At 39.1% G+C, this 26,013-nt stretch overlaps 1 protein-coding gene across 1 annotated transcript; it reads right to left on the bottom strand.

Moving 5' to 3' along the window:
* Positions 1–10,415: 10,415 nt before the first annotated feature.
* Positions 10,416–24,093, bottom strand: LOC113339531 (polygalacturonase-like). The gene is made up of 11 exons (XM_026584784.1): positions 24,043–24,093; positions 21,686–21,757; positions 21,244–21,334; positions 21,034–21,137; positions 19,743–19,880; positions 19,262–19,444; positions 18,197–18,428; positions 18,040–18,121; positions 15,629–15,737; positions 15,440–15,547; positions 10,416–14,133 (listed from the first exon to the last, which is right to left on the bottom strand). Exons 1-11 carry the CDS (start codon positions 24,091–24,093, stop codon positions 13,891–13,893), a joined length of 1,413 nt encoding a protein of 470 aa, XP_026440569.1. The 3' UTR covers positions 10,416–13,890.
* Positions 24,094–26,013: the final 1,920 nt, after the last annotated feature.

Genomic DNA, 26,013 nt, shown 5'->3' with positions numbered 1-26,013 from the left:
ATGGCATCATGTTTCTCCTCGAAATGCTTCCTAGCTTTTGACAGCGTTCACAAGCAACACAATAATCATGGCAATCCTTGAACAATGATGGCCAATAGAATCCACACTGCAAGATCTTTGCAGCGGTTTTCTTGGCACTGAAATGGCCTCCACATGCTTGGTCATGACAGAAAGATATCACATCTTTCTGTTCAGTGTTGGGGACACATCTCCTAATGATTTGGTCTGGGCAGTACTTAAACAAATATGGGTCATCCCAAAGGAAATGTTTGACTTCAGCCAGGAATTTAGAGCGGTCTTGTCTCGACCAACGTGAGGGCATCCTACCTGTAGCGAGGTAGTTAACAATATCAGCAAACCAAGGAAGGTCTGAGATAGACATCAGCTGTTCATCTGGGAATGATTCTCTAATCAGCTCACATTCATCAATAGACTCTAAAGTTAATCTAGACAAATGATCAGCAACCACATTCTCACAACCTTTCTTATCACGGATTTCGAGATCGAATTCCTGTAATAAGAGTATCCATCGAATAAGGCGAGCTTTAGCATCCTTCTTGGAAAGAAGATACTTCAAAGCCGCATGGTCTGTGTATATGATGATCTTAGACCCTATCAGATAAGATCTAAACTTGTCTAATGCGAAAACGACGGCAAGCAATTCCTTCTCGGTAGTTGAATAATTGAGTTGGGCATCATTAAGGGTTTTGCTAGCATAGTATATCACATATGGTAGTCTATCAACTCGCTGTCCTAAAACAGCACCAACAGCATAATCAGAGGCATCACACATAAGTTCGAACGGAAGCTTCCAATCGGGTGGTCGGACTATAGGAGCGGTGGTGAGAAGGGTTTTTAATTCCTCCCATGCCTTCACACAAGCAGCATCGAAATTGAAGGCAACATCTTTGGAGAGAAGACTGCACAGAGGTCTGGAGATTTTGCTGAAATCTTTGATGAATCGCCGGTAAAAACCAGCATGACCTAGAAATGATCTGATCTCCTTCACAGAGCAAGGTTGTGGTAGATGTTGAATGAGGTCAACTTTAGCTTTATCCACTTCAATTCCTTTTTCTTGAGATGATGTGTCCTAGAACTATTCCTGAATTCACCATAAAATGGCATTTTTCCCAATTTAGAACAAGGTTCTTTTCTTTACATCTGGATATCACGAGGGCAAGATGCTTCAAACATTCGTCAAACGAGGAACCAAAAACAGAGAAATCATCCATAAAGATCTCGAGAAAACTATCTATCATGTCAGAAAAAATGCTCATCATGCAACGCTGAAAAGTAGCAGGTGCATTACACAACCCGAAGGGCATACGTCTATAAGCAAACGTCCCAAATGGACACGTGAATGTAGTTTTTTCCTGATCTTCGGAGCAATGTGAATTTGGTTATAACCGGAAAAGCCATCTAGAAAACAGTAGTGACTGTGTCCAGACACACGTTCTAGCATTTGGTCAATGAAAGGGAGCGGGAAGTGATCCTTCCTTGTTACTGTGTTCAACTTCCTGTAGTCGATGCATACTCGCCATCCTGTGGTTGTACGAGTAGGGACTAATTCATTCTTGTCGTTCTGAACTACAGTAATGCCTGACTTCTTAGGCACAACTTGAATGGGACTAACCCATTTGCTATCGGGAATTGGGTATATGATACCCGCATCAAGTAGTTTCAGGATCTCTCCTTTGACTACATCTCTCATGTTAGGATTAAGTCTCCTTTGCATTTCCCTAGATGGTTTGGCATTCTCTTCAAGGTTAATGTGGTGCATGCAAATGGTGGGACTAATTCCTTTGAGATCTGAGATGGTCCATCCTAAGGCCTCTTTGTGTTCCTTAAGTACTTCTAAAAGCTTACTTTCCTGTTCCGTGTCTAAACATGATGAAATAATGAGGTAAAGTATCAGAAGAACCTAGGAATGCGTACTTCAACGTACTAGGCAATGTTTTCAATTCAAGCTTGGGTGGCTCAACAATGGATGGAATAAGCTTGGAATCAGAGAGTAAGGGTGGTTCCACTTCATATTTCCTTTCAGTGACGTCCATTTGAGGTACAGATTCGAGCAGAGATAGGACGTCACTACAGTATGCATCATCATAGGAATCTGGGTTAAAGTTCTCCATACATGCTTGAAAGGGGTCGACGGATAGAATGTTAGTCAACGAATCTTGCATTAATCCTTCAATCATATTAACTTCATGCACATCATCATCATCAAGATTCACAGGTTGTTGACTAATATCGAACACATTCAATTCTACCGTCATGTTACCAAAAGACAGTTTAACACTCCATTCCGACATTGATGATCGCGTTGGACGTAGCCAAGAAAGGACGTCCTAAGATGACAGGAATGTGACAGTCTGGGTTTTGTACAGGTTGAGTGTCTAAGACAATGAAGTCTACGGGAAAATAGAATTTGTCAACCTTGATCAAAACGTCTTCGACCACTCCACGAGGAATCTTGACAGATCGGTCTGCCAGTTGTAGAGTGATAGATGTTGGTTTCAACTCCCCAAGACCTAACTGCTCATAAACAGAATATGGCAGTAGGTTAACACTTGCACCTAGGTCTAATAACGCTTTATTGACCGTGTGTTCTCCTATAGTGCAAGAAATTGTTGGACATCCTGGATCCCTAAACTTGGGTGGAGTTTTGTTCAGAATGATGGAACTCACCTGCTCAGCTAAGAAAGCACGTTTTTGCACATTGAGCTTGCGCTTTTGAGTACACAAGTCTTTGAGGAATTTGGCATAAGCAGGGATTTGCTTGATTGCTTCAAGAAAAGGAATGTTGATGTTGACTCTCTTGAACAGATCTAACATCTCATTAATGGGTACTTTTCTGTTGATAGATCAATCTTTGAGGAAATGGGGCAACAGGAGAATGAGTTGGCAAAGGGACATTCACAGCAGTAGAATTGTCAGATTTTCCAACTTGCTCAGGTTCTTTGGTTTTCTGGGGTTGTGGAGACAGCGTGGAATTTGTATCAGATTCATTAGGTTCGCCCACGTTGTTCTCGATGACTTTACCACTTCGGAGGGTGGTAATGGCATGGACTTGATCGGGTGAGGTTTCAGTGCAGGATGTTGTGCCTGTTTGAAATATCCTCTTTGGATTTTGTTGGGGTTGGCTCGGAAGTTTACCCTTTTCTCTCTCACACATTTGATCCATCTTTTGATCTAGATTTTTCTGACTTTGCATCAAACTCTGGAACATTTCCTCTAGGGTGGATAATCTCTTGTCGGTATTGTGTTGAGGATATGATTGTTGTTGAGAGTTTGATTGTTGTTGAGGGTTTCTCGGGTGTTGATAACCTTGATTGTTCTGATATCCCTGATTGTTTTGATAGCTCTGATTGGGTTGAGATGGTCCTCCTGAGTGGGTCCTTTTGACCATGAAAAGTTAGGGTGGTTTCTCCATCCTGGATTGTAGGTCTGTGAATAAGGGTATGCTCTGGTTTTTGAAACATGGCATGTGCCTGTTCAAGCCTAGACTCCTGGACTGCAAGCAAATCGGGACAATTTTGGAATTGATGGTTGGGGTCGTTACAAGCAGCACAAACAGACGAAGCGACATGTTCTCGGAGAGTAGTGGTGGAAGGTTTTGAATTTTTATGTAGTTCTAACTCTTCTAATCTCCTAACTATTGATGCCATGTTTGCTCTTCCCTCAAAATCCGCTTCAATCCTAAAAGCCTTTGCTTCGGATGTAGTCTTTCTGGTTTCACGGATGGATTCCCACTGTTGCGTCTTTTCAGCTACTTCAATCAAGAAGTCCCAAGACGCGTCAGCAGTTTTATCTACGAATAGACCATTACACATCGACTCAACCGTTGTTCGGGTGGACACATCTAGACCTTCATACAAAATTTGCACAAGTCTCCATTTTTCAAAACCATGATGGGGACATTGGAGCAATAATTCATTGAATCTCTCCAGTATCTAGCTAAGGTCTCACCTTCTAATTGCACAAAGCTATTCAGACTTTGACGAATTGTCGCAGTCTTGTGGTTCGGGAAAAACTTTTTGAAAAACTCCTTTATGAGGTCATCCCATGTCATGATGGATTGAGGCTGTAAAGCATAGAGCCAGGCCTTTGCCTTATCTTTCAGGGAGAAAGGAAAAAGCCTTAACTTCAGGGTTTCGTCGGACATTTGAGTGAAACGCAGAGTTCCACAAATTTCCTCGAATTCTCTCACGTGGTGGTACGGGTTTTCATTCTCAACACCTCTAAAAATAGGAAGCATCTGTATTGTGCTTGATTTCAGCTCATAATGGCCATTAGCCTCGGGTAGCACAATACAAGAAGGTTGACTGGCTCTAGTTGGGTACATATAATCCTTGAGGGTACGGGGTTCTCCCATTGTTTCTGGTTGATCTGGACTGTCTCCCTCAGAACTTAGAATTTCGATAGGTTCGTCTGGGTTAATTCTAACAAGTCTGTTTGTTGGTCTCTGTAGGTCACAATCATGTCCTAGTAGGTACCTTAACTAACATGTTAGTCAGAGCAATCGGAAACAATTTGGCCCACAAGGGTTATGAAGATTTGGTTTTGAATGGGTTTGGTAAAAGGGATTTTGTTTTTGGTTTAAAATTGGGCTTTGGAAAATTTTGAACTAAACCTAGCATAAATTAGCACAACTCATAAAAGAAAATAAAAACAATAATAATAATTAAGACAAGCCCATAAAAGAAAAAAGAAAAATAAAAGAAAAAAAAAAAAAATAATTACAGTCCCAAATAAAAAAAAAAAAAAGAAAAGAAAATAAAAAATTATTACAATCCCAAATAAATAATTAAATTAATTATTACAAGCCCGAATTTGAATTTAAATGAGGCCCAAGTGGGTTAACTCATGGGTTAGGCTTACTTGTTTTTGGAGGGAAGCCCAAAAATAGGCTTTTAGTCCCCTTTTAGTTGCACAGCCCAGTTGGGCTTTAGATCGTCCTAAGCAGCTCACGTCCAAGCCCAGCAGCAATTGAAGTGACTCAGCAACACAGGCCAGCAGAATCTGCAGCGAAGCCCAGCAGAAGCAAGCCCAGGAGCGAAGTTGCAAGCCCAGAGAAATTGAGGTTACAAGCCCAGCTCAGTTGGATCAGAGCCCAGCAGAGGGTGCACAAGCCCAGTTGACAGCTTCAGTTGGCAGCCCAGTTGGCTTGGCAGCACACAACAGCAGCAGCAGCAGCAGCTTTGGCTTGGCAGCAGCAACAGCAGCAGCTCAGGAAACAGCAGATGGCAGCACCACTCCCCGGCAGCGGCGCCAAAAACTTGGTGTGACAGGCAAAGACACACAGAAGCTTGCAAGTATACAAGGTCAAGTTATAGAATGGAAGGAAAGCAGGGGAAAGTCCACAGGGAGTGGGAGCATACAAGAAGTTTTCCTAAGCTAGCAAATGATGTAAAACAAGATACAATTTCACAATGTTATAGTGGCAGTGAAACAAAGAAGGCAAATGGCATGAACCAAGGCTGCAAGGTAAAGCAAAGAAAACAGCTAAGAAAACAGCAAGGTAAAGCAGCTAAGAACCAAGGCTTGGAAGCCAAGGGCAGAGGTGAGTTTGTGCACTGACTTCAGTGCACAAAAGGCTTCAAAATGCAAGAAAAAAAAGGCAAGAAAATAAACTGAACTGAAAGCACACAGAACTGAACTTGAGTGACTGAAAAAAAAGGAATTGTGGCTAAGCTAAGGCTTAGATTCCACCTGGTGTCCTAATCAGATAGCATATTCCTAGGTTGAGTTGAGTCCAATGCATACAATAGAAAGGAAAGAAAAACAGCTTGCTAACAGAAATACCCCTAGTATTGACTGTCTTTTGACAGCACAATCAATCACAAGCAATCATAGCACTGCTTTCTTCCCAATGCGCAAGAAAAGCAAACATATGGCATCCTATCCTAGCAATCTAACATTTGACAGTGCACCAAGGCTTCATCAGAGCCTCAGCTTGTTGCTAATTAGCTCATACTACACATGTTACAAACACAAGCATTCATCATGCAAAATAATTCAAACATAACATACACACAACAATCAAATGTAACTGCATAAGAAGACTGAAATTGGAATTGCATAATAATTTGGTTTTAATTCTCTATTGGCTAGTCCAGAGAGCATCCCCCCCTAATTCACAACCCTTACACCTATTTATACCCAAAAACAAAATCCCCAAAAATCAGGACTACATCAGTCCAATTAGGGTTTGGTGAAAATACAAAATAAATCAAATAAAATCCTACCTAACTATGATAACAACCCTAATAGACTAACCCATGCTTCAATTAGACGTACAATTGATTTCCCCAAAAAATTCCCAAATCAGAAAAATTAGGGTTCTTATAAAAAATTACTAAAATTTACCTAATCACTGTTGACACTGGTGGATGTCGACCCATGCCTCCAATCCTTCTCCTGATGCTTCTCTTGTTCTTCCCATGCCCTAATTGCTTTTCTAGCTCATCTATTTCATCAATTTCTCTTCTAGGGTTCCTGTGAGAGGAAAAGATCGAGGAATTGATGTTATAGAAAGCTAGAGGAGTAGGGGAATGATGGCTCGAATGGTGATGGGTGAATGATTTGGGGGGGAGAAGATGGTGGAGTGATTTGTGGGAGAAGATGGTGGAGTGATTTGGGGGGAGCGTCACTGTTGCAGAAGAGGGGAAGAAGATGGATTCGATGGTTTTGGGAGAAGGGTGTGTTTGGCTAATGGGTGTAGGGTTCGGTCGCTATGGTGTGTAGCGGGATCATCGAGTTAGATGTTTGGCGAATCTCGACCGTGGGATATGGATATGAAAGATCAATCTGACGGTGAGATGAAGTGGATCCTGTAGCGACCGTTGGATTATACAATACAACAAAATTAACGACACCAGATGGAGTTAGGTGTTGTAGTGTTTTGCAGGGACTTCAGATTTTGATGCACGATGAAGAAGCGACCATTGGATGATGAGATGGATCCAATCTAACGGCTGAGAATGGAGGCGGGTATGGATATAGAAAATGGGTTTGGGTAAGGGTTTTGGGCCTTGGGTATGCCAAGCCCATATCTTCCTTAAGAACAATTCTTCCTTCTTGAGCCCATTTCCAGCTTTTTGGACGTGCGCTCCATTCTTTGCGGCTTCCTTGCGTAATTCCTCCCGGCTTTTCACTACTTTTCTGCTCTATTCCGCTCCGCAATTCATCCAGACTTTATTTATTACCTAAAAATGCAAAATTAAGTAAGAAAAATATTTATTCTTGAAAACAATGAAAATACAGAATATGGGATAAAATGTAGAATTAATGCACAAAAGATGAGTTAAAATGCCAACAAAAAGGGATAAATATATACAATATTTGGCACTCATCAATGTCCGCTGGCCGAAAATCCTTATTATTGATGATGCCCAAAGAAACCTCTTTTCTAGCCGCAACCCCATCTCTGTAACACATGTCTGCCAGAATATCTTTTACTAAATCATGTATGAATTTAAGCCCGACCTCGCTAGCACAATGGATAGCGTGGTCTCCAAAGATATCCATGAGTTTTCCATAACAGGTACATTTATTACCTTCCTCAAAAAGGGGTATAACTAAACGATATTGTAAGACTGAGCTAAATTGCCTGGAACCAACTGCCTGGTTGAGCCCAGGAATAGGTATTGCCTTAAGGAAATCCATAGCATGATCAGATCTATTAGATTGCTAAACAGTAGCTTCACGTGCAGAAAAAGAAAAGCGAGTAAGTACCTTTTCCCTGATAGCTCCAAAGTAGATAGCTGCCAATGACTTCATGTAATGGGGGACGACATCATTAATGTTAAAATCAGGGAGGGGGATCTCACAAGCTTGTGTGAAACTCTGTAAAGTAGTATGGAAACCAAGGCATAAGTCGGTTGTTGCAGGCAGCCTCAAAATAGAATTCTGCAAATGCTGGGTCTGTGCCTGAGATGCAAGGTCATAGTAAGAATACCCAGACCACCATCTTTGATGGGGAGAGTGGCTAGTCGCTGTTGGACTAAGCCAAAACCAGCCCCATCTCCGACTATAAGACGACGAAGATACTGCATAAGATAATCATCAAAGCGCGTGGCAACATTCTGAATCGCCTGGGGGCAAGTAGTGCGTACGACAAAATATAACCTCGAAACTCCAGTACAGTTGCGCAAAAGCAAAAGTTCACACTGAGGATCATGCAGCTCTTGAATCTTGTCAATGAGCTGAGAGGTTTTGTCAACCCTGTTCAACACCACGTTATTATTATTATTATTATTGAATAAAGATGATTACATAACTAGATGGAAGCCTAACAAGCTAAGCTCCAACGGCGTACTACTACATGAATTAACAGGTTGTTGTGCTAGCCTACCAGCGGGCCTCATGGATAACCTTGCCAAGGGGAGCCGAAACGGCGGACTGGGGGGCGAGATTGTGTCACAAGGGGGGTAAGCGAACTCTGGCGTCCATAATAATTCCTGGATATTACGCCATCTAAGACTCGAACCTGGGACCTCCTGGAGAGCATCACCTTTGGGAAACGGGGATGACCAGCTGAGCTAGGGCCCTTATTATTATTATTATTATTATTATTATTATTATTATTATTATTTTATAAAGTTAATATTATTATTATTGGATAACGATGATTACATAACTAGTTGGAAGCCTAACAAGCTAGGCTCCAACGGCGTACTACTACATGAATTAACAGGTTGCTGTGCTAGCCTACCAGCGGGCCTCATGGATAACCTTGCCAAGGGATGCCGAAACGGCGGGCTGGGGGGCGAGATTGTGTCACCAGGGGGGCAAGCGAACTCTAGCGTCCATAATAATTCCTGAAATATTACGCCATCGAAGGCTCGAACCTGGGACCTCCTGGAGCGCATCACCTTTGGGGAACGGGGTTGACCAGCTGAGCTAGGGCCCGTTATTATTATTTTATTTTATTTTTAAATAACGAAAACCTTTACCACTCCCCCATACTTAAACATTACATTTCCCTCAAGGTAATTGAGTCATCCAATGTAAAAATTAAGATGAGAAATTCATATTATGCGGAAATAAACAACAAGAAAATAGAAATACCTACCGGAATGTACGTAAAGGATATCCTCATAAACTAGATTTTAGGATCAACCCAAAATATAGTATTTACAATGACAGCTTCGCACTAATGTTATGATTCCTTGAAGAAGGTGAAACTATCAAAAAGAAAAAGTTACCCCCAAACCTGGTCTGTACTGCACAAGGAAGCGCATAAAGAACATAATATGGGGATTCTGTTTAGTCTGGGGCTCATGCACATTGGGAATAAGCAAGTTCTCTGGGTACTTCGGTGCAAACATGGACGGGCCTAGCAAGGGGCTGAAGGAGGCTATACCCCTTCCCTAATTTTTGGGTAAAATTTTTTAAGCATGGAAACTTAGGTTAAGTTTTATGCTTAGCCCACATATTAGCTGTATTTAGCTAATTGTATGTGATTTTTAGTCCATATTATGAGGTGATCAAAATTTAAGTCATGTTTAAAGTAAATAATTTTTTTCCACTCACTACATTTCTACTCCTACTTTCTTCCTTTTTGGTAATCACTTTGTTTTTCTGTTATTTGTGTTCGTTTTAACTTTTGATTCCCTAGCTATTTAGTATTGTACGGGTGGATCACTATTTGGTCACTAATTATGTGATAAAAATTGCCGCGGCCTCCGACCGCATTACCGACTGTTACATCCAAGCCTACCCAAGGGGAAATCCTGGGTCCGTCCCTGGATGCAAAGTAATCCAAGAAAATCTTAGAAGCACACAACTTTAACCGTAAATTAGGTAATTTTGGAAGTCTAAGGGTCTGGACTGAACCTCCAAGTCGGGATGATTTTGCAAGATAGATTCATCTATAGAATTAGACAAATCCTCTACACAATCATCCACAGGGTCATCCATATGTTTAGTCTAAGACAGAAAGTCACTACAAGTGCATGGGCTGTCAGTTGCATGCCCCTCTTCTGAGAGACCAACAAGCGAGTTACATCCGGTTTCTGAATCGGTGGCCATTCAACAAGTGAGACTTGGATCTTGTAGGTCCATTTCTCGATGCACCTGGCGGAATCAAATAATCGTAGGATCCCACTTATTACTTCACCAAATGGGTAAACGGTAATCCGATATAAAATAAAACGGGATACCATACCGATATTTCGTTCAATGATGCTAAGTGTACTGGAAGGTGGGATAAAAATTTGGTGGGCTTCACCACTAAGCCTGGCCCACTGTTAATCTCCGGCAGAGCCCACCAAAAGTTTTGTTTCACCCGGGAAAAATGATGGGATTTTATCCCGGTTAACGTAGCATCACTCTATTTCGTGCAGATACAAAAGTCGATGACGGAGAAGTTACATATGACATGCGAATTTCAAACAAAGAGAAGGCTGAGAAGACAATTTCGCAAAACCGTAGTAATTTAAATGAACAGATCACCGTTGATTGCAGATAAAACGCAAAGTAAAGAAAGGATGATTATTTATCAAATGTCTAGCAAGAGAAACATTACATTCTCACCATCGAAGTAAATAAGGAGTGGTTAGACTCCAGCCATCTTGAGTGATAAAAAAAATAGCTGGATTTATTGAACCATGCTCTAGGCGCTTGCTTGTGTCCGCAACGTGCTTTATGTAGTTGCGAACATTGTCTAAATAGAATCCACTTGGTGTCATGAATCCTCGAACCCATTTGGCTGTTGGAAGGTAAACCTTCTTTCTGCCAAATCCCCAAGTACAATTGCCTAATGCACCATCGACGCGCGAATAGTTGCTGGCTTCACCATGGGACTGGAAGTCTCAATGTAATCAATTCCATCTAGCTGGTTGTACCCCCTTTGTAGGGTCAGATGCAACCGTCTGACTTCAGCTTGATTTCATAAATCCCAAAAAGTTCATAGAGTCGCTTCCAGGGACCAATGTCCAAGACATACTCAACTTGCATTGCATCCACCCAGTGAGGATTCTGAGCTGCACTTTCTATGTCTTTGGTTCCGTAAGAGTGGAAACAATAGAAGTAAATGCCCGGTGAAGCGGATTTGTGACTGAAATGAGTAACCAAGTCTGGCAGATGCTCTGGCCTGGTGGGATGGGTCTGTGACATGGGATGTAGAGGACATCCGACTCCTCCACATACTCCTCCAGATGAGCACTAGGCACCACTGTCGATGACGTAGGCAATTCAGATGCTATAGTAGTCCATTAGTGATTGCCGTGACTGACCTACTCACTAACACAAAAAGCAGTTGCATCCAATGTGACTCATAACTTCTTCTGCCTTGATCCCTCTAGATATAGACAACATTAAGAGAGTGCTTAGCCTGGATGATTTACAGTACTTTTGCCAGCACCAAGAACCAGTTCCAGTAATCTTTCCTGTCTGCAGAGCTTGGCAATTTGTTCCTTCACAAACCAGTCATGGCACTGTGTACTCATAACCAGCATATCTTTGATAATAACCAGAACTTTCAAGATGAGTATGGTAATACAAGAACCAACCAGGGATAATAACCAGAACTTTTAGGCCATTCATGCACATACGGACCCTAATAGAATGAACTGACTCCACTCTCTACCCATAGCTGAATTAAAGAGGAACCCCCAATTGAAACCCTTGCGAATGTCAAATTCCATCTCAACCAAAAGACTTATCATCCAACATACTAACCTCTTCAGAAGTCAAGTAAAGATGCTTCTACCCTTGAGAAAAGCTCGCTCAACTGGAGAGATAATCCGTGCATAGATTAGAAAATGAGATTAGCAAATACCTCATGATCAGTAGTCACTTCACCATCAATTTTAAGGTGTGTTCATAATGCACTGTGTGGCCGGCCTAAGTTGGTCTGTGTTTTGCTTTTGCTTAGGATTCCCAGCCTGTAGCTCCGGTGCCGCAAGAAACCTTATGATCCGTGCCAACGCAACTTTTGCTTGAATAAGTACACCAATAACCTCAGGGATTATTCGAACAGGTTTCTGAACATGACGTAAAGTTACCAGAAAAGTGAAAGCATTACTAGCATAAATCGGAACACCAAGAAAGTAACATGCCCCAAAAGTAGCTGCCAAAAACAATACAGGGGATGACCAAAAGAGAATTCCAGTGTAAGCTCTCCGCAGCTGCACCGCCGACAACCACTTGAGTTCCTCTTCCCTCAATCTTTCAATAACACACTTGAAATGTGTCTCCCAAGCATACAACTTCAAGATTTTCATGTTCACAAGGGCTTCTGATATAGCTTTTAGTCTTTTATAAATTTATGTTGTAGTTTAGCCACGGGAGTATTGCAGATCACAGTTAATACAACCAATGCTGCATGTGTAGCGATCCCCACAGTATGAACTACTGCAACGCAGAGTTGGAGAATTGTTGTCCATGTCTGATGAAACCAACAAGGGAATTCACCGATTCTATAAGCGTCCACAGTGACATAGTTTGTTATCTCGCCAGCTGAATGCACCATCCTAGCAGAATTTGAAAGCCTTAATTGCTTTTTATAAATAGCTGCTGAGAGAATCGATCTGATTTGTACGCCTATTAATCCACTACGGAAGTACCATTGCCTTTGCGCCAGCGACTGTAAGCATTTAGTGAAGAATAATGACACAACCAATACATACCCCTTATATTTAAAAGCTTAATGAAGGCATTAAGAAGCACAGGACCAGCAGAGAGAGTGAGTATCTTCAACAATGCGAAAATCCCAGATATTATTATCTCCTTCCAATAACACCAACCAGCGTCCATCAAATTGACGGTTGTTTAGATGCATTAGTTTCCTTCTGAGATATTAGTTGACCCATAACAACTCTCTGCTCGGTCTCCCTTCTACAACTGTGGTATATCTGCATCAGTAAGGGTTTTCTCCTTGCCACTCTTCATCAATGAATTCAACCACCAAAATGTCATTTTACTAAGAAGTCCTGCCCTTGCAAAAGGAGTTTAACTTCCCATATTTGCTTTAAAATGCCTATTAGACCCACCATTCAATGGTAAAATAAAAAGAATTTCTGTCACCAGTTTCACTAATTCGTTTCCCCTAGAAGTGCATAATGACAGAAGGACCGTTTTAGGCAGTAAAAGTCCAGAACAATGTTAACTGAAACCATTTTGTCGAACAAAGCCTCAACATCCCTTTCCCAAATTTCATTCCCCTAAGGATGACATTTAACCTTAAAACCAACCATGTGAATCCTTGTAATAACACTACACCCCAACGATGCACAGGAAAAACACCCGTTCTTTACTAAGTTGAAGAATCCAAATCCTCAAACCAAAGTATGCCAATCCAACAGAACCATTATACACGGCAGAAACAATCTTCAAAGAAGTACACCCACACAATGCATTATGAACTGTCCATTCTAACTCCATTAGTGATCCAAGTAGCATGCAACTTACCACTACAAAAAGTTTGCTTAAGAGCAATCTATCTATTTTCTTCGAAGATTCCACTTCTAACACATGTAGATACTGCTGACTTCTAACTCATGAAAAGCCTGATTAACACGGAAAGCCAAAAACATCCTTCATCCACACTTTTCAGTTTCAATACAGACTTGAGATGCTTCAACATTTGCATTAACATGAACATTGGGCAACCATTAATTCCATGCCTCCACTGTAAGTCTATAACATTCTTCATCACCGGGTGAGATAACCACATACTCTGAAATTTAAAACAGGAAGGAAAAGACTTTTCACCTCTCGAGAACTCGAAAAAGTGAAGGATGATCTGGTTAAATGAGATTATCCAAGTAGACGAATTCCACGAACACTACCACTGGTCTATCGTTGAAGAAATCAGATCTGTAGTAGCCTCATCATGCATGACGACTGTATTCAGAATCAACATACATGATGAAAATAAGTAATTCAACCTGGCTTTAAACACCCCAGAGGAGGATCCACGCGCCCTACCACTGTTCCTCTGGCATTATTGCATGTGGTTATTAAATTTTTAGTTAGATCTGTTGGCCTGAACGTGATATTTCTGAAGCGGAGACCCGTGCAAGCAACTATATTACTACATCTAAGTGATATTGCTGACGGTGTTCTCAAATCCACTGTGCCTTCAAGGTCTTCACACGTTATATTAAAGATCTTCACAGCACTTACCTGGAGAGAAAAAATGTGTATCAGTTTTTGGAAATCAAGCTTTATCAAAAAAACAAGAAGAAGTCGGAACTACTATTCTTGCAGAAGCTAGATATACTGGAAACACAAAAGGAAAAGGACCCATGCCATCAATTACATCATTAAGTCCAGGAATACCAGAATGTACACAAATAATACTACATCAGAATCCAAAACAATGCCAAATCAACTATACTCTCTGATCTAAAATTTGAATCGTCAAATTGTAGAGACACGAATGACATGGAATGTGTATCTGATACTAGCAAGTTATAGAAGCGAATTGAAAAGGTCAAATCATTGAGTTCCTTACTGGTCTAGACTCTGATTTTGACCCATAAGGATTTAAATATTGGAACTCTATGGAATCTGAAAAACTTTCTCGATCTGCGATGGCATCTATCTCAAGAAAGTACAGCTTTAAATGTTTGCTGCTTCATCTACTCATGCTCTAACAGTCATACTAGAAAGCAAATGAAAACCTGATGAGCAGCAGTCATACTCAAGATCCATTGCCAACGCTTCAAGGAGTTTATGGAATTGTTAGATCTGAAAAACTATACTGAGTTGCAATGACATCTCTTGTTTCTCAAGAAAGTTCCGATTTTAATGTTTGTTACTCCATCAACTAGAAAGCAACCGACAGCCTAACTGGAAAAACTCTACATTGTGATTACTGTCACAAGCACAGCCATTCTAGTGGCAAAATTAGAGGAAGAGGAGGAAGCCGCAGCGGTGGTGTAAGAACATACCACACATCTGATGAGAGTTATAACCCACATCGGCCATATCAGCACCTAGTGCTTCTCCTCATCTATCTAAAGTCCATCTGGAGCAACTGATAAAAGATTATGCTCGAAAGTCGTCATCTAAGGAAAACTATCTTGGTCTACTTCGATGGCTCAATCAGGTAACAAAGGTAATCATGATAGTTATCTAAACTCTATGTGTGATAAATCTAAGGATTCTTGGATTATCGATAGTGAAGGATCCAACTATTGTCTCTGGTGAAGGACATGTTTCGATAACTAAATCTATGTCTCTTTTTAACGTCTTACATGTTCCAATCTCTCTTGCAGTCGCCTCTTCATCAGTCAAATGTCCAAAGCCTCTAAGTGTACTGTTACCTTCTTTGACACACATTGTGTTACTAAGGAGCTTCTCACAGGAGGGACGATTAGTCACAGTAAAGAGACAGGACACTTTTATTCTAACAAGCAACCAACCAAATCCAAATGACTATTTTCTCGAAAAGTAAAAACTTTAAACCTGGAAAAATGCAACATACCTCTTGAGAAGACTTAGAGAAATAGTATTGATCAATAATAATTGGATTCAGAACGTTTATAAAGTTGCAACTCTTGAAAGAGAGGGAATGGCACTCTCCTTTGCCGTCCTTCAAGTAAACAGAGTTTAATTGGTAAGAATGACGCAAAATAAATAAATAAATCGAATGTAGCGTAATTGATATACTTACCAGCCAAGTTTTGATCCTTATACCGTTCATCGTCCCATAAAAATTCACGCTTTCCACGTGAATATTGTTAACCTCCGCCAAGTGACCATTTTCACCCAAAGAACCGATGCTGCAGAGAAAACAAAGCAAGAAATTACTTTCTGAAGCTGGGAGGAAACAAGTTTATCAGCGTCCTTAACAAAAACATTCATCCCAAGGCTTTCATAATCATTTGCTGCAAGTGCCAGGGATAACAACTTTCATGCCTCTCAAAGCTGCTCTATCTTCGCCATGTTTTCCCCTCGTTCATTGATCTGTTTTTAGGTATAGGCTCATTAGAATGTTCTATACCTAGGTTCAAAATACAACTGAGTTACTCTCCAAGTAATTCTAGAAGTAGATTTCTATTCTTAGAAGGAAAAGTAGGAGTTCTATTCCTAGAAGGTTACAAAAATAAGGGGGTCTCCAAATCTGTGTATGACTAGTTTTAGCATGGTCCTAAACCTATAATAGGCCCCTTGACTGCTTGTAGAGGGCACACACAGAAGACTAGAAGAATGCTAGCAGAAAACAAATCTAGAGGAAGAAACAAAACCTAGTGCAGAAAAACCTAAAAGGTAAACCTTGTAAAGTTCTTACTCTATAAAAGGATTATACAGAACACAACAAGAACTGGGAAAACATCGAGAGTTCACAGACGATTCGCCAATCAAAGTAGAGGCAAGAACCGAAATAGCTGCCTACAACGGAGATTTAGATCCAGAAAAGTTAGATGGTTGGCTCAAGTCTTTGGAGGTTTATTTCAGCACCAAAGGATTTACTGAAGAGCAACAGGTAAGTTTCGCTAGACTAAGACTTGATGGACATGCCCTAATTTGGTGGGAAGCGTATACGTCAGGTTTGTCTCTTAGCAACGAAGCGCCAGTAACTACTTGGAAGCAATTCACAACTGCTATCCAAAATCAGTTTTACCCAATTGGTTATAAAGAACGATTGCGGCGAACAATGGCAATTTTTGCGACAAGAGAAAGGACAGTACGTACAAGAATATACTACCGAATTTCGCAAGCAAGCTATAGCATTGAATGTGAACATCAGAGATCCAGAAACTATTGAGAAATATAAAGGAGGACTAATTTTATCAATGCGGACAGAACTGGCACTATTCTCAACAATTGACATTGACGATGCTTGTAAGAAAGCTATGTATATTGAGATGAAAAATCAACCTGTTGGAGCAAAGCAATCAAGAACCGAAGAAGGAGAAGTTGCGAAATTTGTCCATAAAGAGGGAAGAACTAATCATGCAGCAGCGAACGAAAAACATCCGATACTGCGAAACTGCAAAACTTTTCGACATTCAAAGGAAGGGTGTTGGATACTACATCCAGAGCTCTAAGACCAGCATGGTGGAAAGACCACAAGCAAGCTAACACAACCATCTACAACAAAGAAGTTGAGGAAAAAGAAGAAGTTGAGGAAAAAGAAGAAGACGAGGTGATTGATGGATCACTTGACAGCAAAGTCGCGATGATGACAAGAAAAAGAGTATCAACTGGGATACAAGGCAAGGTCATTTGTCCAGGTTTACCGATCTCAGAATCTACTAAAGAAGAGCTATTTTGGGTGAATGCAGAAGTTAAGAAAACACCTGTTCTCAGTCTATTTGATAGCGGATCTCAACGAAACTTAATATTCGAACAACTAGTGAAGAAAACTGAAAAGACACCCTGCAACAGTTGTTAGAAGGGATTGAAGACACCCTGCAACAGCCGCGGAAGTTAGCACCAAAACAGCGCGGAAATCAAGCTACTTGACGAGCAAAATAAGTCGCCATTATTACAAGTTGTGCAAGACTTAGCTCTAAGGGAGGTAACAAAAAAAGATCTGATTCTTAGCAAAAAGACACGGATGACTAGAGTTGGAAAACAAGAATTGTTTCAACACTGTTGTAATGAGAAAAGTTTAAAGCATGCAAAATGGTACTCAAGAGTGCAGCTGCAAGTTAAACTTCCCCGCATCTTAACTCAATGCTTTTGAGGGACCAAAAGCTTCCATCCGGTTTTAGAAGACTAGAAGAATGCTAGCAGAAAACAAAACTAGAGGAAGAAACAAAACCTAGGGCAGAAAAACCTAAGAGGTAAACGTTGTGAAGTTCTTACTCTAAAGCAATATAATTAACGTGTTCTATTGCAAATTACTAGTACTTTAATTCTATCTGTGTGGCTGTTCTCTATCTATCATATCGGGGTCTAGAAACTGATCATTCATTTATCAGGATTTCCATTTAAATCTATCATCTAACATGCTGTTCTGAGCATCTGACATCTTACAAACATATCTCCAAACATCATAACCGGAATTTTTATCTCAGCAGTAGGAGTATCTAAAAAAAACCAATGAGATCAACACATAAGGAAACAGATCACTACCTGACTCCGTGGCCAGGGCCACAATGGCAATCCCTTATGTAGACGTGCGAGCTGCTGTTTCCAATGGAAACACAGTCGTCCCCTGAAAAGAACAACAAAGTTTTTTAGTGTTAAAAAAAATAAAAAACAGAAATCAAAAGATTCAAGAATAACTGACCGCTTCTAAAGTCGCTATTGCTGATATTCACCTGATTCACATTTTGCGTGTGAAGGCCGTCCGTGTTCGGACTGTTTTCAGGTGAATCCACCCTGATGTTCTGCATTTCGAAGTTGTTGAGATCCAGCAATGTAACATGGAACATAGGACTGTTTTTCACAGTTATGTCTTTGAAACGACTGTCATGTGTTCTGAGGAAATTGATTGAAGCAGGCTGTGTGCTGGAGCAGCCCTGTAAAAAACTCAAATCAAAACAACTTGAGTACAAGGAAATAGAAAACACAAGATTGAATCCATTTATCAGAAACATACGTGAATTTACTATATAGTTCACAAAATTAGATCGAGTACAAGGAAACAGAAAACACGAGACACTTAACCTTCATGACTTATTATCAACTTCTATTTCCTCACATTCTCTCATGATGGATGAAAACAGATTTTTCTTTTAAAACATTATGAGACTAGAAGTGAGTTCTAGTCGTGGTTGTCACATGTCACTCCAACCTTTCGATCATGAGTTGCGGCACACCTCATAGGACATGTCAAGCTAGTTGATTCAACCTTACTCAAATCTTTAATGCATGATTAAACCATAAACATGCCATAAACAAAACTTAACGCAAATTATCACTAATCTGATTTAACATGATTCAAACAAGGATTACCTTAAGATAATGGATATTTCTTATGCAAAACAAAAAATATCTAACATGCTAACATTTCTGCGATCACAACATCAAACCACAGACAGAGAAGCTACCCACACAGGGAAGGAAACCCAAAAGGAACCAACAGAATTAGATGATTTAACCCTTAAAATTCTGATTAGAGAGAGCAGAGAAAGATGTTGAGGTTATAATTCTCTCCTAAAGATATGCGAGACGCAGTTGCAGACCCCTCCAAGAACCCAAGACCGATGCCACAACCCCTTATAAACCACATATCATCCCAAAGAAATTACTTCTATTCTCTTTTAGCTGAACCATACCCAGTAGTGATCATCCAAACAAAACCATCCACTGCAGACCTTAGAACAAAAGAAAATGAATGAAAAAGCCTTACCGGTCTATTCCTGTGGTACTCATTATTACAGGAGTTCTCCCACCAAATTTTCCCACGACCATCGATAATTCCACCGCCATTTACAGTGAGGCCCCGCACGTCGCTGAACAAAATCCACCTCTTATTGTCGCCTGAAAATCTCCAATCTCTAGGAGATATGGGGGCTACAATCAATCCAGAGATCTGCAGAACAAAGAAGAAATAAACAAAAAGAAACATTAGTGCTAGAGGTTGCAAACTTAAAACATGCATGTCACAACACACATTCTTATTATCACTTTATAAAGTTACAAAAAACAAACTAAATAGATAACATGTAAACTCAAAACAAGACTCGGTGTCATCATAAATCACCATAGGGCAGAAAATACGATCTACATGAGTCCTAACAAGACTCTGTGTCAAAAGAAAGGGATTAACTGCAAGAGCATTATTGCAAACACTATGAGAGAAATGCAATAATATGAAGACGCAAGTATACCTGAACGATGACGTTTTTCTTTGAGCAAGGGCCGACAAATTGAGTTGGTCCGAGGAGAAAGGTCCTTCCTCCCGGAACCACCATTTTGGGTAACCCTGTTGCTCCTCTGCATGTGGCACTCCAAGCATCCAGAAATGCCTAGATTCAGACCATAAAAAGGGGGAAAGAGTTAGACCTTATACTGAAGCATTTTCCAACTCGTCATTTTGATTCCTCTAATAACATACTGAAGCATTTCGGCAAACACTTTCTCAGGTTTTAAGGCATGGGATTCATGTTTCAGTTTGAAGTCCTCCATAAAGATATCAAACAATAATAACTAGCAACTTTACGCAAAACAAAATATCCAAAAATCAACAAGAGGAAAGCATATAAATGGCTTTTGTCATGTCACTCTTTATGTCAAAAACACTTTGCTTAAGCCTATTTTTCAGTCAGAAGTCATGCTCGAAACAAAGTGATAAAGAAAGAGTTCCAGAAAAGGTACAGAACATACTAATTTCCAGATAAAGATGGTACAAGTTAAAGGTTTAGGGAAGAGTGGATTTCCTAACAGAAAAAAGGTTCCAACCAAACTCAATAGTTTTCACACAAATTCAATACACATTCTCTTGAAATTTAAAAATGGAAGTAGACAATAATCAATTGCTGCAAAAGGAATTTGTAGTTTTCCCCTATCTATCTTGCTGAGACCAAAACAACAACAGAGAAAAAGAACCCCAAATTGGATCCAAATTTGCAAGTTTATTGTTTTTGAAAAAAGGAATGATATTGGGCATGAAAGATTGCTTATTGATTACAATTATGAGGTCAGATTTGATATTGGTTCACACATGCAATAGGGAAATCAGAAAGATTCATTGATCAACAAGCCCTAGCTATTTTGAAGATTTTACTCAATCAACAAAACCCAAAATCAAAATCATAGAAATAGAATGAAAAATTACCCTTTTATGATCACCTATACAAGAACAGTGACTAAACTTAGGGTTAGGGTTTATCTAGCTAGAGAGAAAAAGCTCAGCTGTGTAATTTTCTCAACCCATACATATAGAGATTTTCCCTATTCTGTGTTTATCTGACTTATTTTGACTTGACCAGAATTTGACCTTTGACTAGAACCTTGACTATCAACAAGACCTTGACCCAGTAAATATGGTTTGGAAGTTATTAATTAGGACTTAAACTACCAATTAATTAATTAACTCAAAAAACTTCATCTAATTGTCAAAATCATGAACAAAAGAAAAGATGCTTATTTTCTGATGAGCAGTTTATGATTGATACTTACTCGAGTATCATCGTGAACGCCGTCCCCAATGGCACCAAAATTCAACACGTTAAATGGTTGTATTATCCTTTGTATCTTTTGTTGATCATGTTGTGTAGCTGTTTCTGCAAGGCAGCAGATCAATTAATTAACAATCAAAGAGATTAACATAAAAAGGTTGATATTATCTTGTATATAAAGAACATGCATGGAGAATTACAGCTACATTACCTGAATGTACTTTTTCAGTGAGGTTAACGAGAAGAACTGTGACTAAGAAGAAGAAGAAGATTGTCGTTGTGGGTCTTGTTTTTTTGAACGACTGCATGAGAAATCTAGAAGAAACAGATTGAAGAGCAAAAGTTAATTAGAAATTAGGATCAAAGTTGAAAAACATTTTGTAATCAACAGGCATGAGAGAATCAACATATGAAACGTACCTTTGAAATCAATTTGCTATAGATCTGGGTTCAAATAAGTAAAATTATTCTTGAGTCTGGTGTGCAGAAAGATCTTACTATATTAAGCAACAATACTGCTTCATCGAGGTTAACAATGGCAAGAGCACCAACATTTGCTAAGAAATGGGTTGCAATTACAACCCATTTGTGAATATCTCAATACTCCTATTAAGCTAGTTTTCACTATAATCAAAAACAAATTGCAAAATTACCAGCCTTGGGATGAGGATACTGTGAGTATTAATTAAAGATCCTGGGTCGAACGCAATTGATCCCGAGCTAATCTGTTCAAAAGATTTGCATCAAACGAAAATGTATAGAAATTGACAATCAAAATTGAAGCATACTATGAAAATCACTAAGAGAAGGAACCTTACACCAAAATGCTTTAAGTTTGAAGATCTTCTCTTCTATATTTTCTCCTCCGGTTTCTTTAAAATTAAACTCAAACAGCACCGAATTGTAAGCGATTTCAGAGATTTGGGTAGTGTGTTAAGTGTGGCTATAGTAGATACAATGATATTGCAGAGATGATTCTAAAATCATTTAAATCAACACTCGTGAAGACGGATATCAATCTCCACCATACTCAAGAAAATTTCTGCAGATTTTATCAATTGAAGAAGACGGTAATGGTTTAAATCAACCTTCAAGATCACAATTGTAGAAGATCATCAAGATAGATAACTATAGTTATTTTTCTAATCTTTTCTGTTGTAGCTGGAGACCTCCTCAGTTTCAAGACCAAAGATGAATACCTACACAACAGGTTAGGGTAATTTTTGTCATGATGATTTTTGTTAGTTAGTGGATTTCAACCATGTTAATGATATTGATTCCTTTCATAGAATTAAATAAGTTTACCATCTCATTTCCTCAAATGTTATTACAAGTTGTGTAGTTCACATGGACTCAGTTATGACATGCTACTTAATTTGGTGTTGAAAGAGTGGCTGATATATATATAGTGAGGGTTGAATTATGTATCATCACCCACTCTTACCAGCCAATAAAATGATAATCTTCCTGCAAAAGATTTTCCCTCGGAGATTAGAGTTTCACGTTATTTGCTTCCCAAAATTAACATTGCATGAGATGATAGTAGTTAAGCTTTAATCAAAAGGCTAGTCTCTTGCCAACTATCAAGTCCCAAAGGCAGGTTCAGTTAAGTAGAAATTCTTAATTTGAATTTTCCAGTTGAATTTAAGTTTGGTAAACTACATTGATGATCATAATGATGGATGGTGAAAGTTTTTGTTTCAGGAATAACTTTGACTAATGCATATAGTTCAGTGCAGATGAAGCAATTATAACCGTAGCAATTTTAGCAAATAAGGGAAAAACAGAGGAAACAGTAGACATGCAATAATTTAAGTAAAGCAGAGGAAGGGGTCAGTGAGAAGTTCCCTTTTGTTGTTTTTTCATGTGCGCATTATCCATTTTCGAACTTTTTCCAAAAACGGCTTCTAAAATGTCACTCTCGACGTTTAAGGCTCTTAAAGAAGTTAACCACTGAGCTGTTACACACCGAGCTAGTATGCCAAGTTTTGCTAATATTTACGAACGGTTTTACACCTACTGCAACTTATATACCGTCAGAGGATTAGATCTAATGGCGTGGAGGGAAGCGATTCAAACACTTGAATGGCTACCCAGTCAAAAACCAAAAAACAAAAAAAAATGCAGATTTTTAGGCCAAGTAGAAATTTTTGGGGGTCATAATGGCCAAAGTTGAGTCTAAAATATTGAGGCACACGGAGGATTTTGGTCACATTAATTGGTCATTAAAAATGGCAGTGTCAGTGTGTAACCCTTAGCTAAGATAACTCAATTAATTATAAAGCCAATGTCAGTAATTGACCTTGAATCTTTTGTGATGATTATATCCTGGGTGCGCCTTAATATCAAACATGAGGGGGAATTTTAAAAATAAGGACCGGTGGAACATAATTACCATCAGCCGGTTCTTCCATTCACATGATTAGTTTTTCTGAAGCTCGCTATTACCATTTATAATGGATGTTTCAAAACGTACTGGGATAGTTGTTAGTGTTACGTTATGGCTCAACAGTTAGCACACCCTCTAGTATAGGAAGGAACTCGGCACCGGTTGGGAATTCTTTTTAATCCGAATAAGCTTTGTGGAGCTAGCGTAGCGACGTCGACATGCATCATTCATGCTAGGTGAGAAAACCACAACATACAACAGAAAAGCTTCACAGATTACTTTTGAGTCATGCTATTAGGAGGTAAAGAATGGATGTTAGGAGGGATTAAATTCTATGGAGGAGAGATTAAATTTTATGTGAAATGTCAAACCCTTGAGTTCTGTTTCTTATTAAACCTGACTACTATAAAAGAGTAAAAACGAACCAGATGCGTATTTTATTTGAAGGATATCAAATATGCTTTTTTTTTTTGACTTAAATTGATTTATAAAAAGAAAAATGTAATAAGGCAAATTGCTCCCATTTTACAGTGTTACATGTACAGTATCTGTTATCAAGTCTTTAAATGCATAAATGTTTGATTTCTATGATGATTTTCTGCTTCATTTTTGTGTCATTACCCTCTTGTTCCTTTGACCCCAAATTGCCCAAACTACTGCAAAAGTTACCATGGGCAAACATTGCAAAACTACTGTAAAAATTACCACCTTTCGCAAAAATTGCACACTACTGCAAAAAATACCACCCTCTATGTTGGAAGTTAAACCAAGATATGGCAATTTGGTTCGTGGATCAGCATACAAGTGGATCAACATACGCTGTTGACACACTATGCGATATTTGGAAGTTGGAGCTAACTTGAGAAGCAAGTTCTGTCGGTTGTTGTATTTAGAGTTTTACTATGTTTAGAGTTTCTTTGTGTTCATAGAAGTGTACTTTATTTAGAGTTTGATTTTATTAAGAAAGTACTTTGAGTGACCATCAAGTTTGTGAGACTATAAGTAGGCTATTGAGCCATAAGGATTGTACACCGAATTTGGATATCAATGTAGTCTATTATTTGCTTTCATTTTTGCTGTCCTCTCTCTTGCTCGATCCTACATTTGGTATTGGAGATCTGGTATCAGATTCTAGGACTGTGGGTATAAAAAGTTAAGTTGAAGAAGATGACAAATTTAAGTTCAATCAAGGTGCCAGTATTTGAAGGAAAGAACTTTGAACATTTAAGGTTACAGATGGAGAGTATTTTTATTTATCAAGAAGTATGGGAGATTGTGAAAGATGGTTATGTTGAACCAGCAGAAAGAGTTGTTTTAACGGAAGAACAATAAACAAAAAATAGGAAAAATAATTTGGAAGCAACTTATATTCTTCATCAAGGTGTTCATGAATCACTCATGGACATAGTTATTTATATTAAACAAGATAAAGCAGCATGGGATGGATTTGTTAGTTATTACACAGGTTCTGACAAAGTCAAGAAGGTTAGGTTACAAACCCTAAAAGGAAAGTATGAATTATTGCAGATCGAAGTTGCTGAAACAATATCAGAAACTTTCTACATCTGGTATCAGAGCTAGAAGAGCAGAACAACAGTTGGAGATTGTACACAGTGATCTGTGTGGTCCTATTGAAGTTACATCACATGAAGGTAATAACTATTTCATAACTTTCATTGAAGATTTTAGTAGAAAGGCTTGGGTGTATCTACTTAGACAGAAAAGTGATGCTTTTCATGCTTTTAGAAGCTTTAAAGCATATGCTGAGAAGCAGATTGGAAAGCGTCACTTTTCTGTCTAAGTATATACACCCAAGCATTTCTACAAAAAATCATCAATGAAAGTTATGAAATAGTTATTACCTCCATGTGATGTAACTTAAATAGGACCACACATATCGCTATGTAGAATCTACAACTGTTATTCTGCTTTTCTAGCTTTGTTCACTGGGAATGGATCTCTGTGTTGTTTACCAAAGATACAATTCTGACACCTTGACTCTGGAAGCTCTATAATAGGCAGTCCTGTCACCATCTCCTTCTTAGATAAAGCTTGTAAACTGTTAAAATTTACATGACCCATTCTCTTATGCCACAACCAACTTTGGTTGCTTTCATGAGTACTATAACAACTTGCACTTTAATATTGAATATTCAAAGGAAACAATATGTTCTTTGTCATCTATACTTTTTCAATGAGTCTTCTATATATATCTCTTATTGAACAAACTCCATTGAATATGTTCATAGAATAACCTCTTTCTGATAATTATCCCTGTTTGAAGGTGAAAACAGTTTCTGCTGATTTCGGTAATTTCCTGTGTGTGGGTGAGAAACGAGTCTAAACCCTAAACAATGAACTGCAAGGGAGTACTTTGATTCGAGAGATCAATCTGTACAAATCATGCCTAAACCAAGAAATGGTTGTTCCAAACTTGCTTCGGTCACAAAGTGAAGGAGAATGATTGGTCTTAGGGAGGGAAGCGAAGAGAGTGTTGAGACCAGAATAATTGATTCTAGAAGAGTGTTTGTTTGACGACTTTTATCATAAAGTGAAACGCTAGCATATTGGAAATCTAAAAAGTGATTTCTG

This window comes from Papaver somniferum, unplaced genomic scaffold, assembly GCF_003573695.1.
Source record: "Papaver somniferum cultivar HN1 unplaced genomic scaffold, ASM357369v1 unplaced-scaffold_21, whole genome shotgun sequence".
Taxonomy (NCBI): domain Eukaryota; kingdom Viridiplantae; phylum Streptophyta; class Magnoliopsida; order Ranunculales; family Papaveraceae; genus Papaver; species Papaver somniferum.
The sequence above is the reverse complement of the archived record's forward strand: the minus strand, read 5'-3'. Positions and strand labels throughout refer to the sequence as shown.

What these genes read in the sequence shown, in the direction of transcription:
- LOC113339531 (XM_026584784.1), bottom strand. Translation starts at nt 24,093, where the DNA reads ATGGTAACTTTTGCAGTAGTTTGGGCAATTTGGGGTCAAAGGAACAAG. An exon ending in AGAAAAACGTCATCGTTCAG is followed by an intron (nt 19,445 to 19,742) that starts GTATACTTGCGT and finishes TTTGTTCTGCAG; the next exon opens with ATCTCTGGATTGATTGTAGC. An exon ending in CAATAGCGACTTTAGAAGCG is followed by an intron (nt 18,122 to 18,196) that starts GTCAGTTATTCT and finishes TGTTCTTTTCAG; the next exon opens with GGGACGACTGTGTTTCCATT.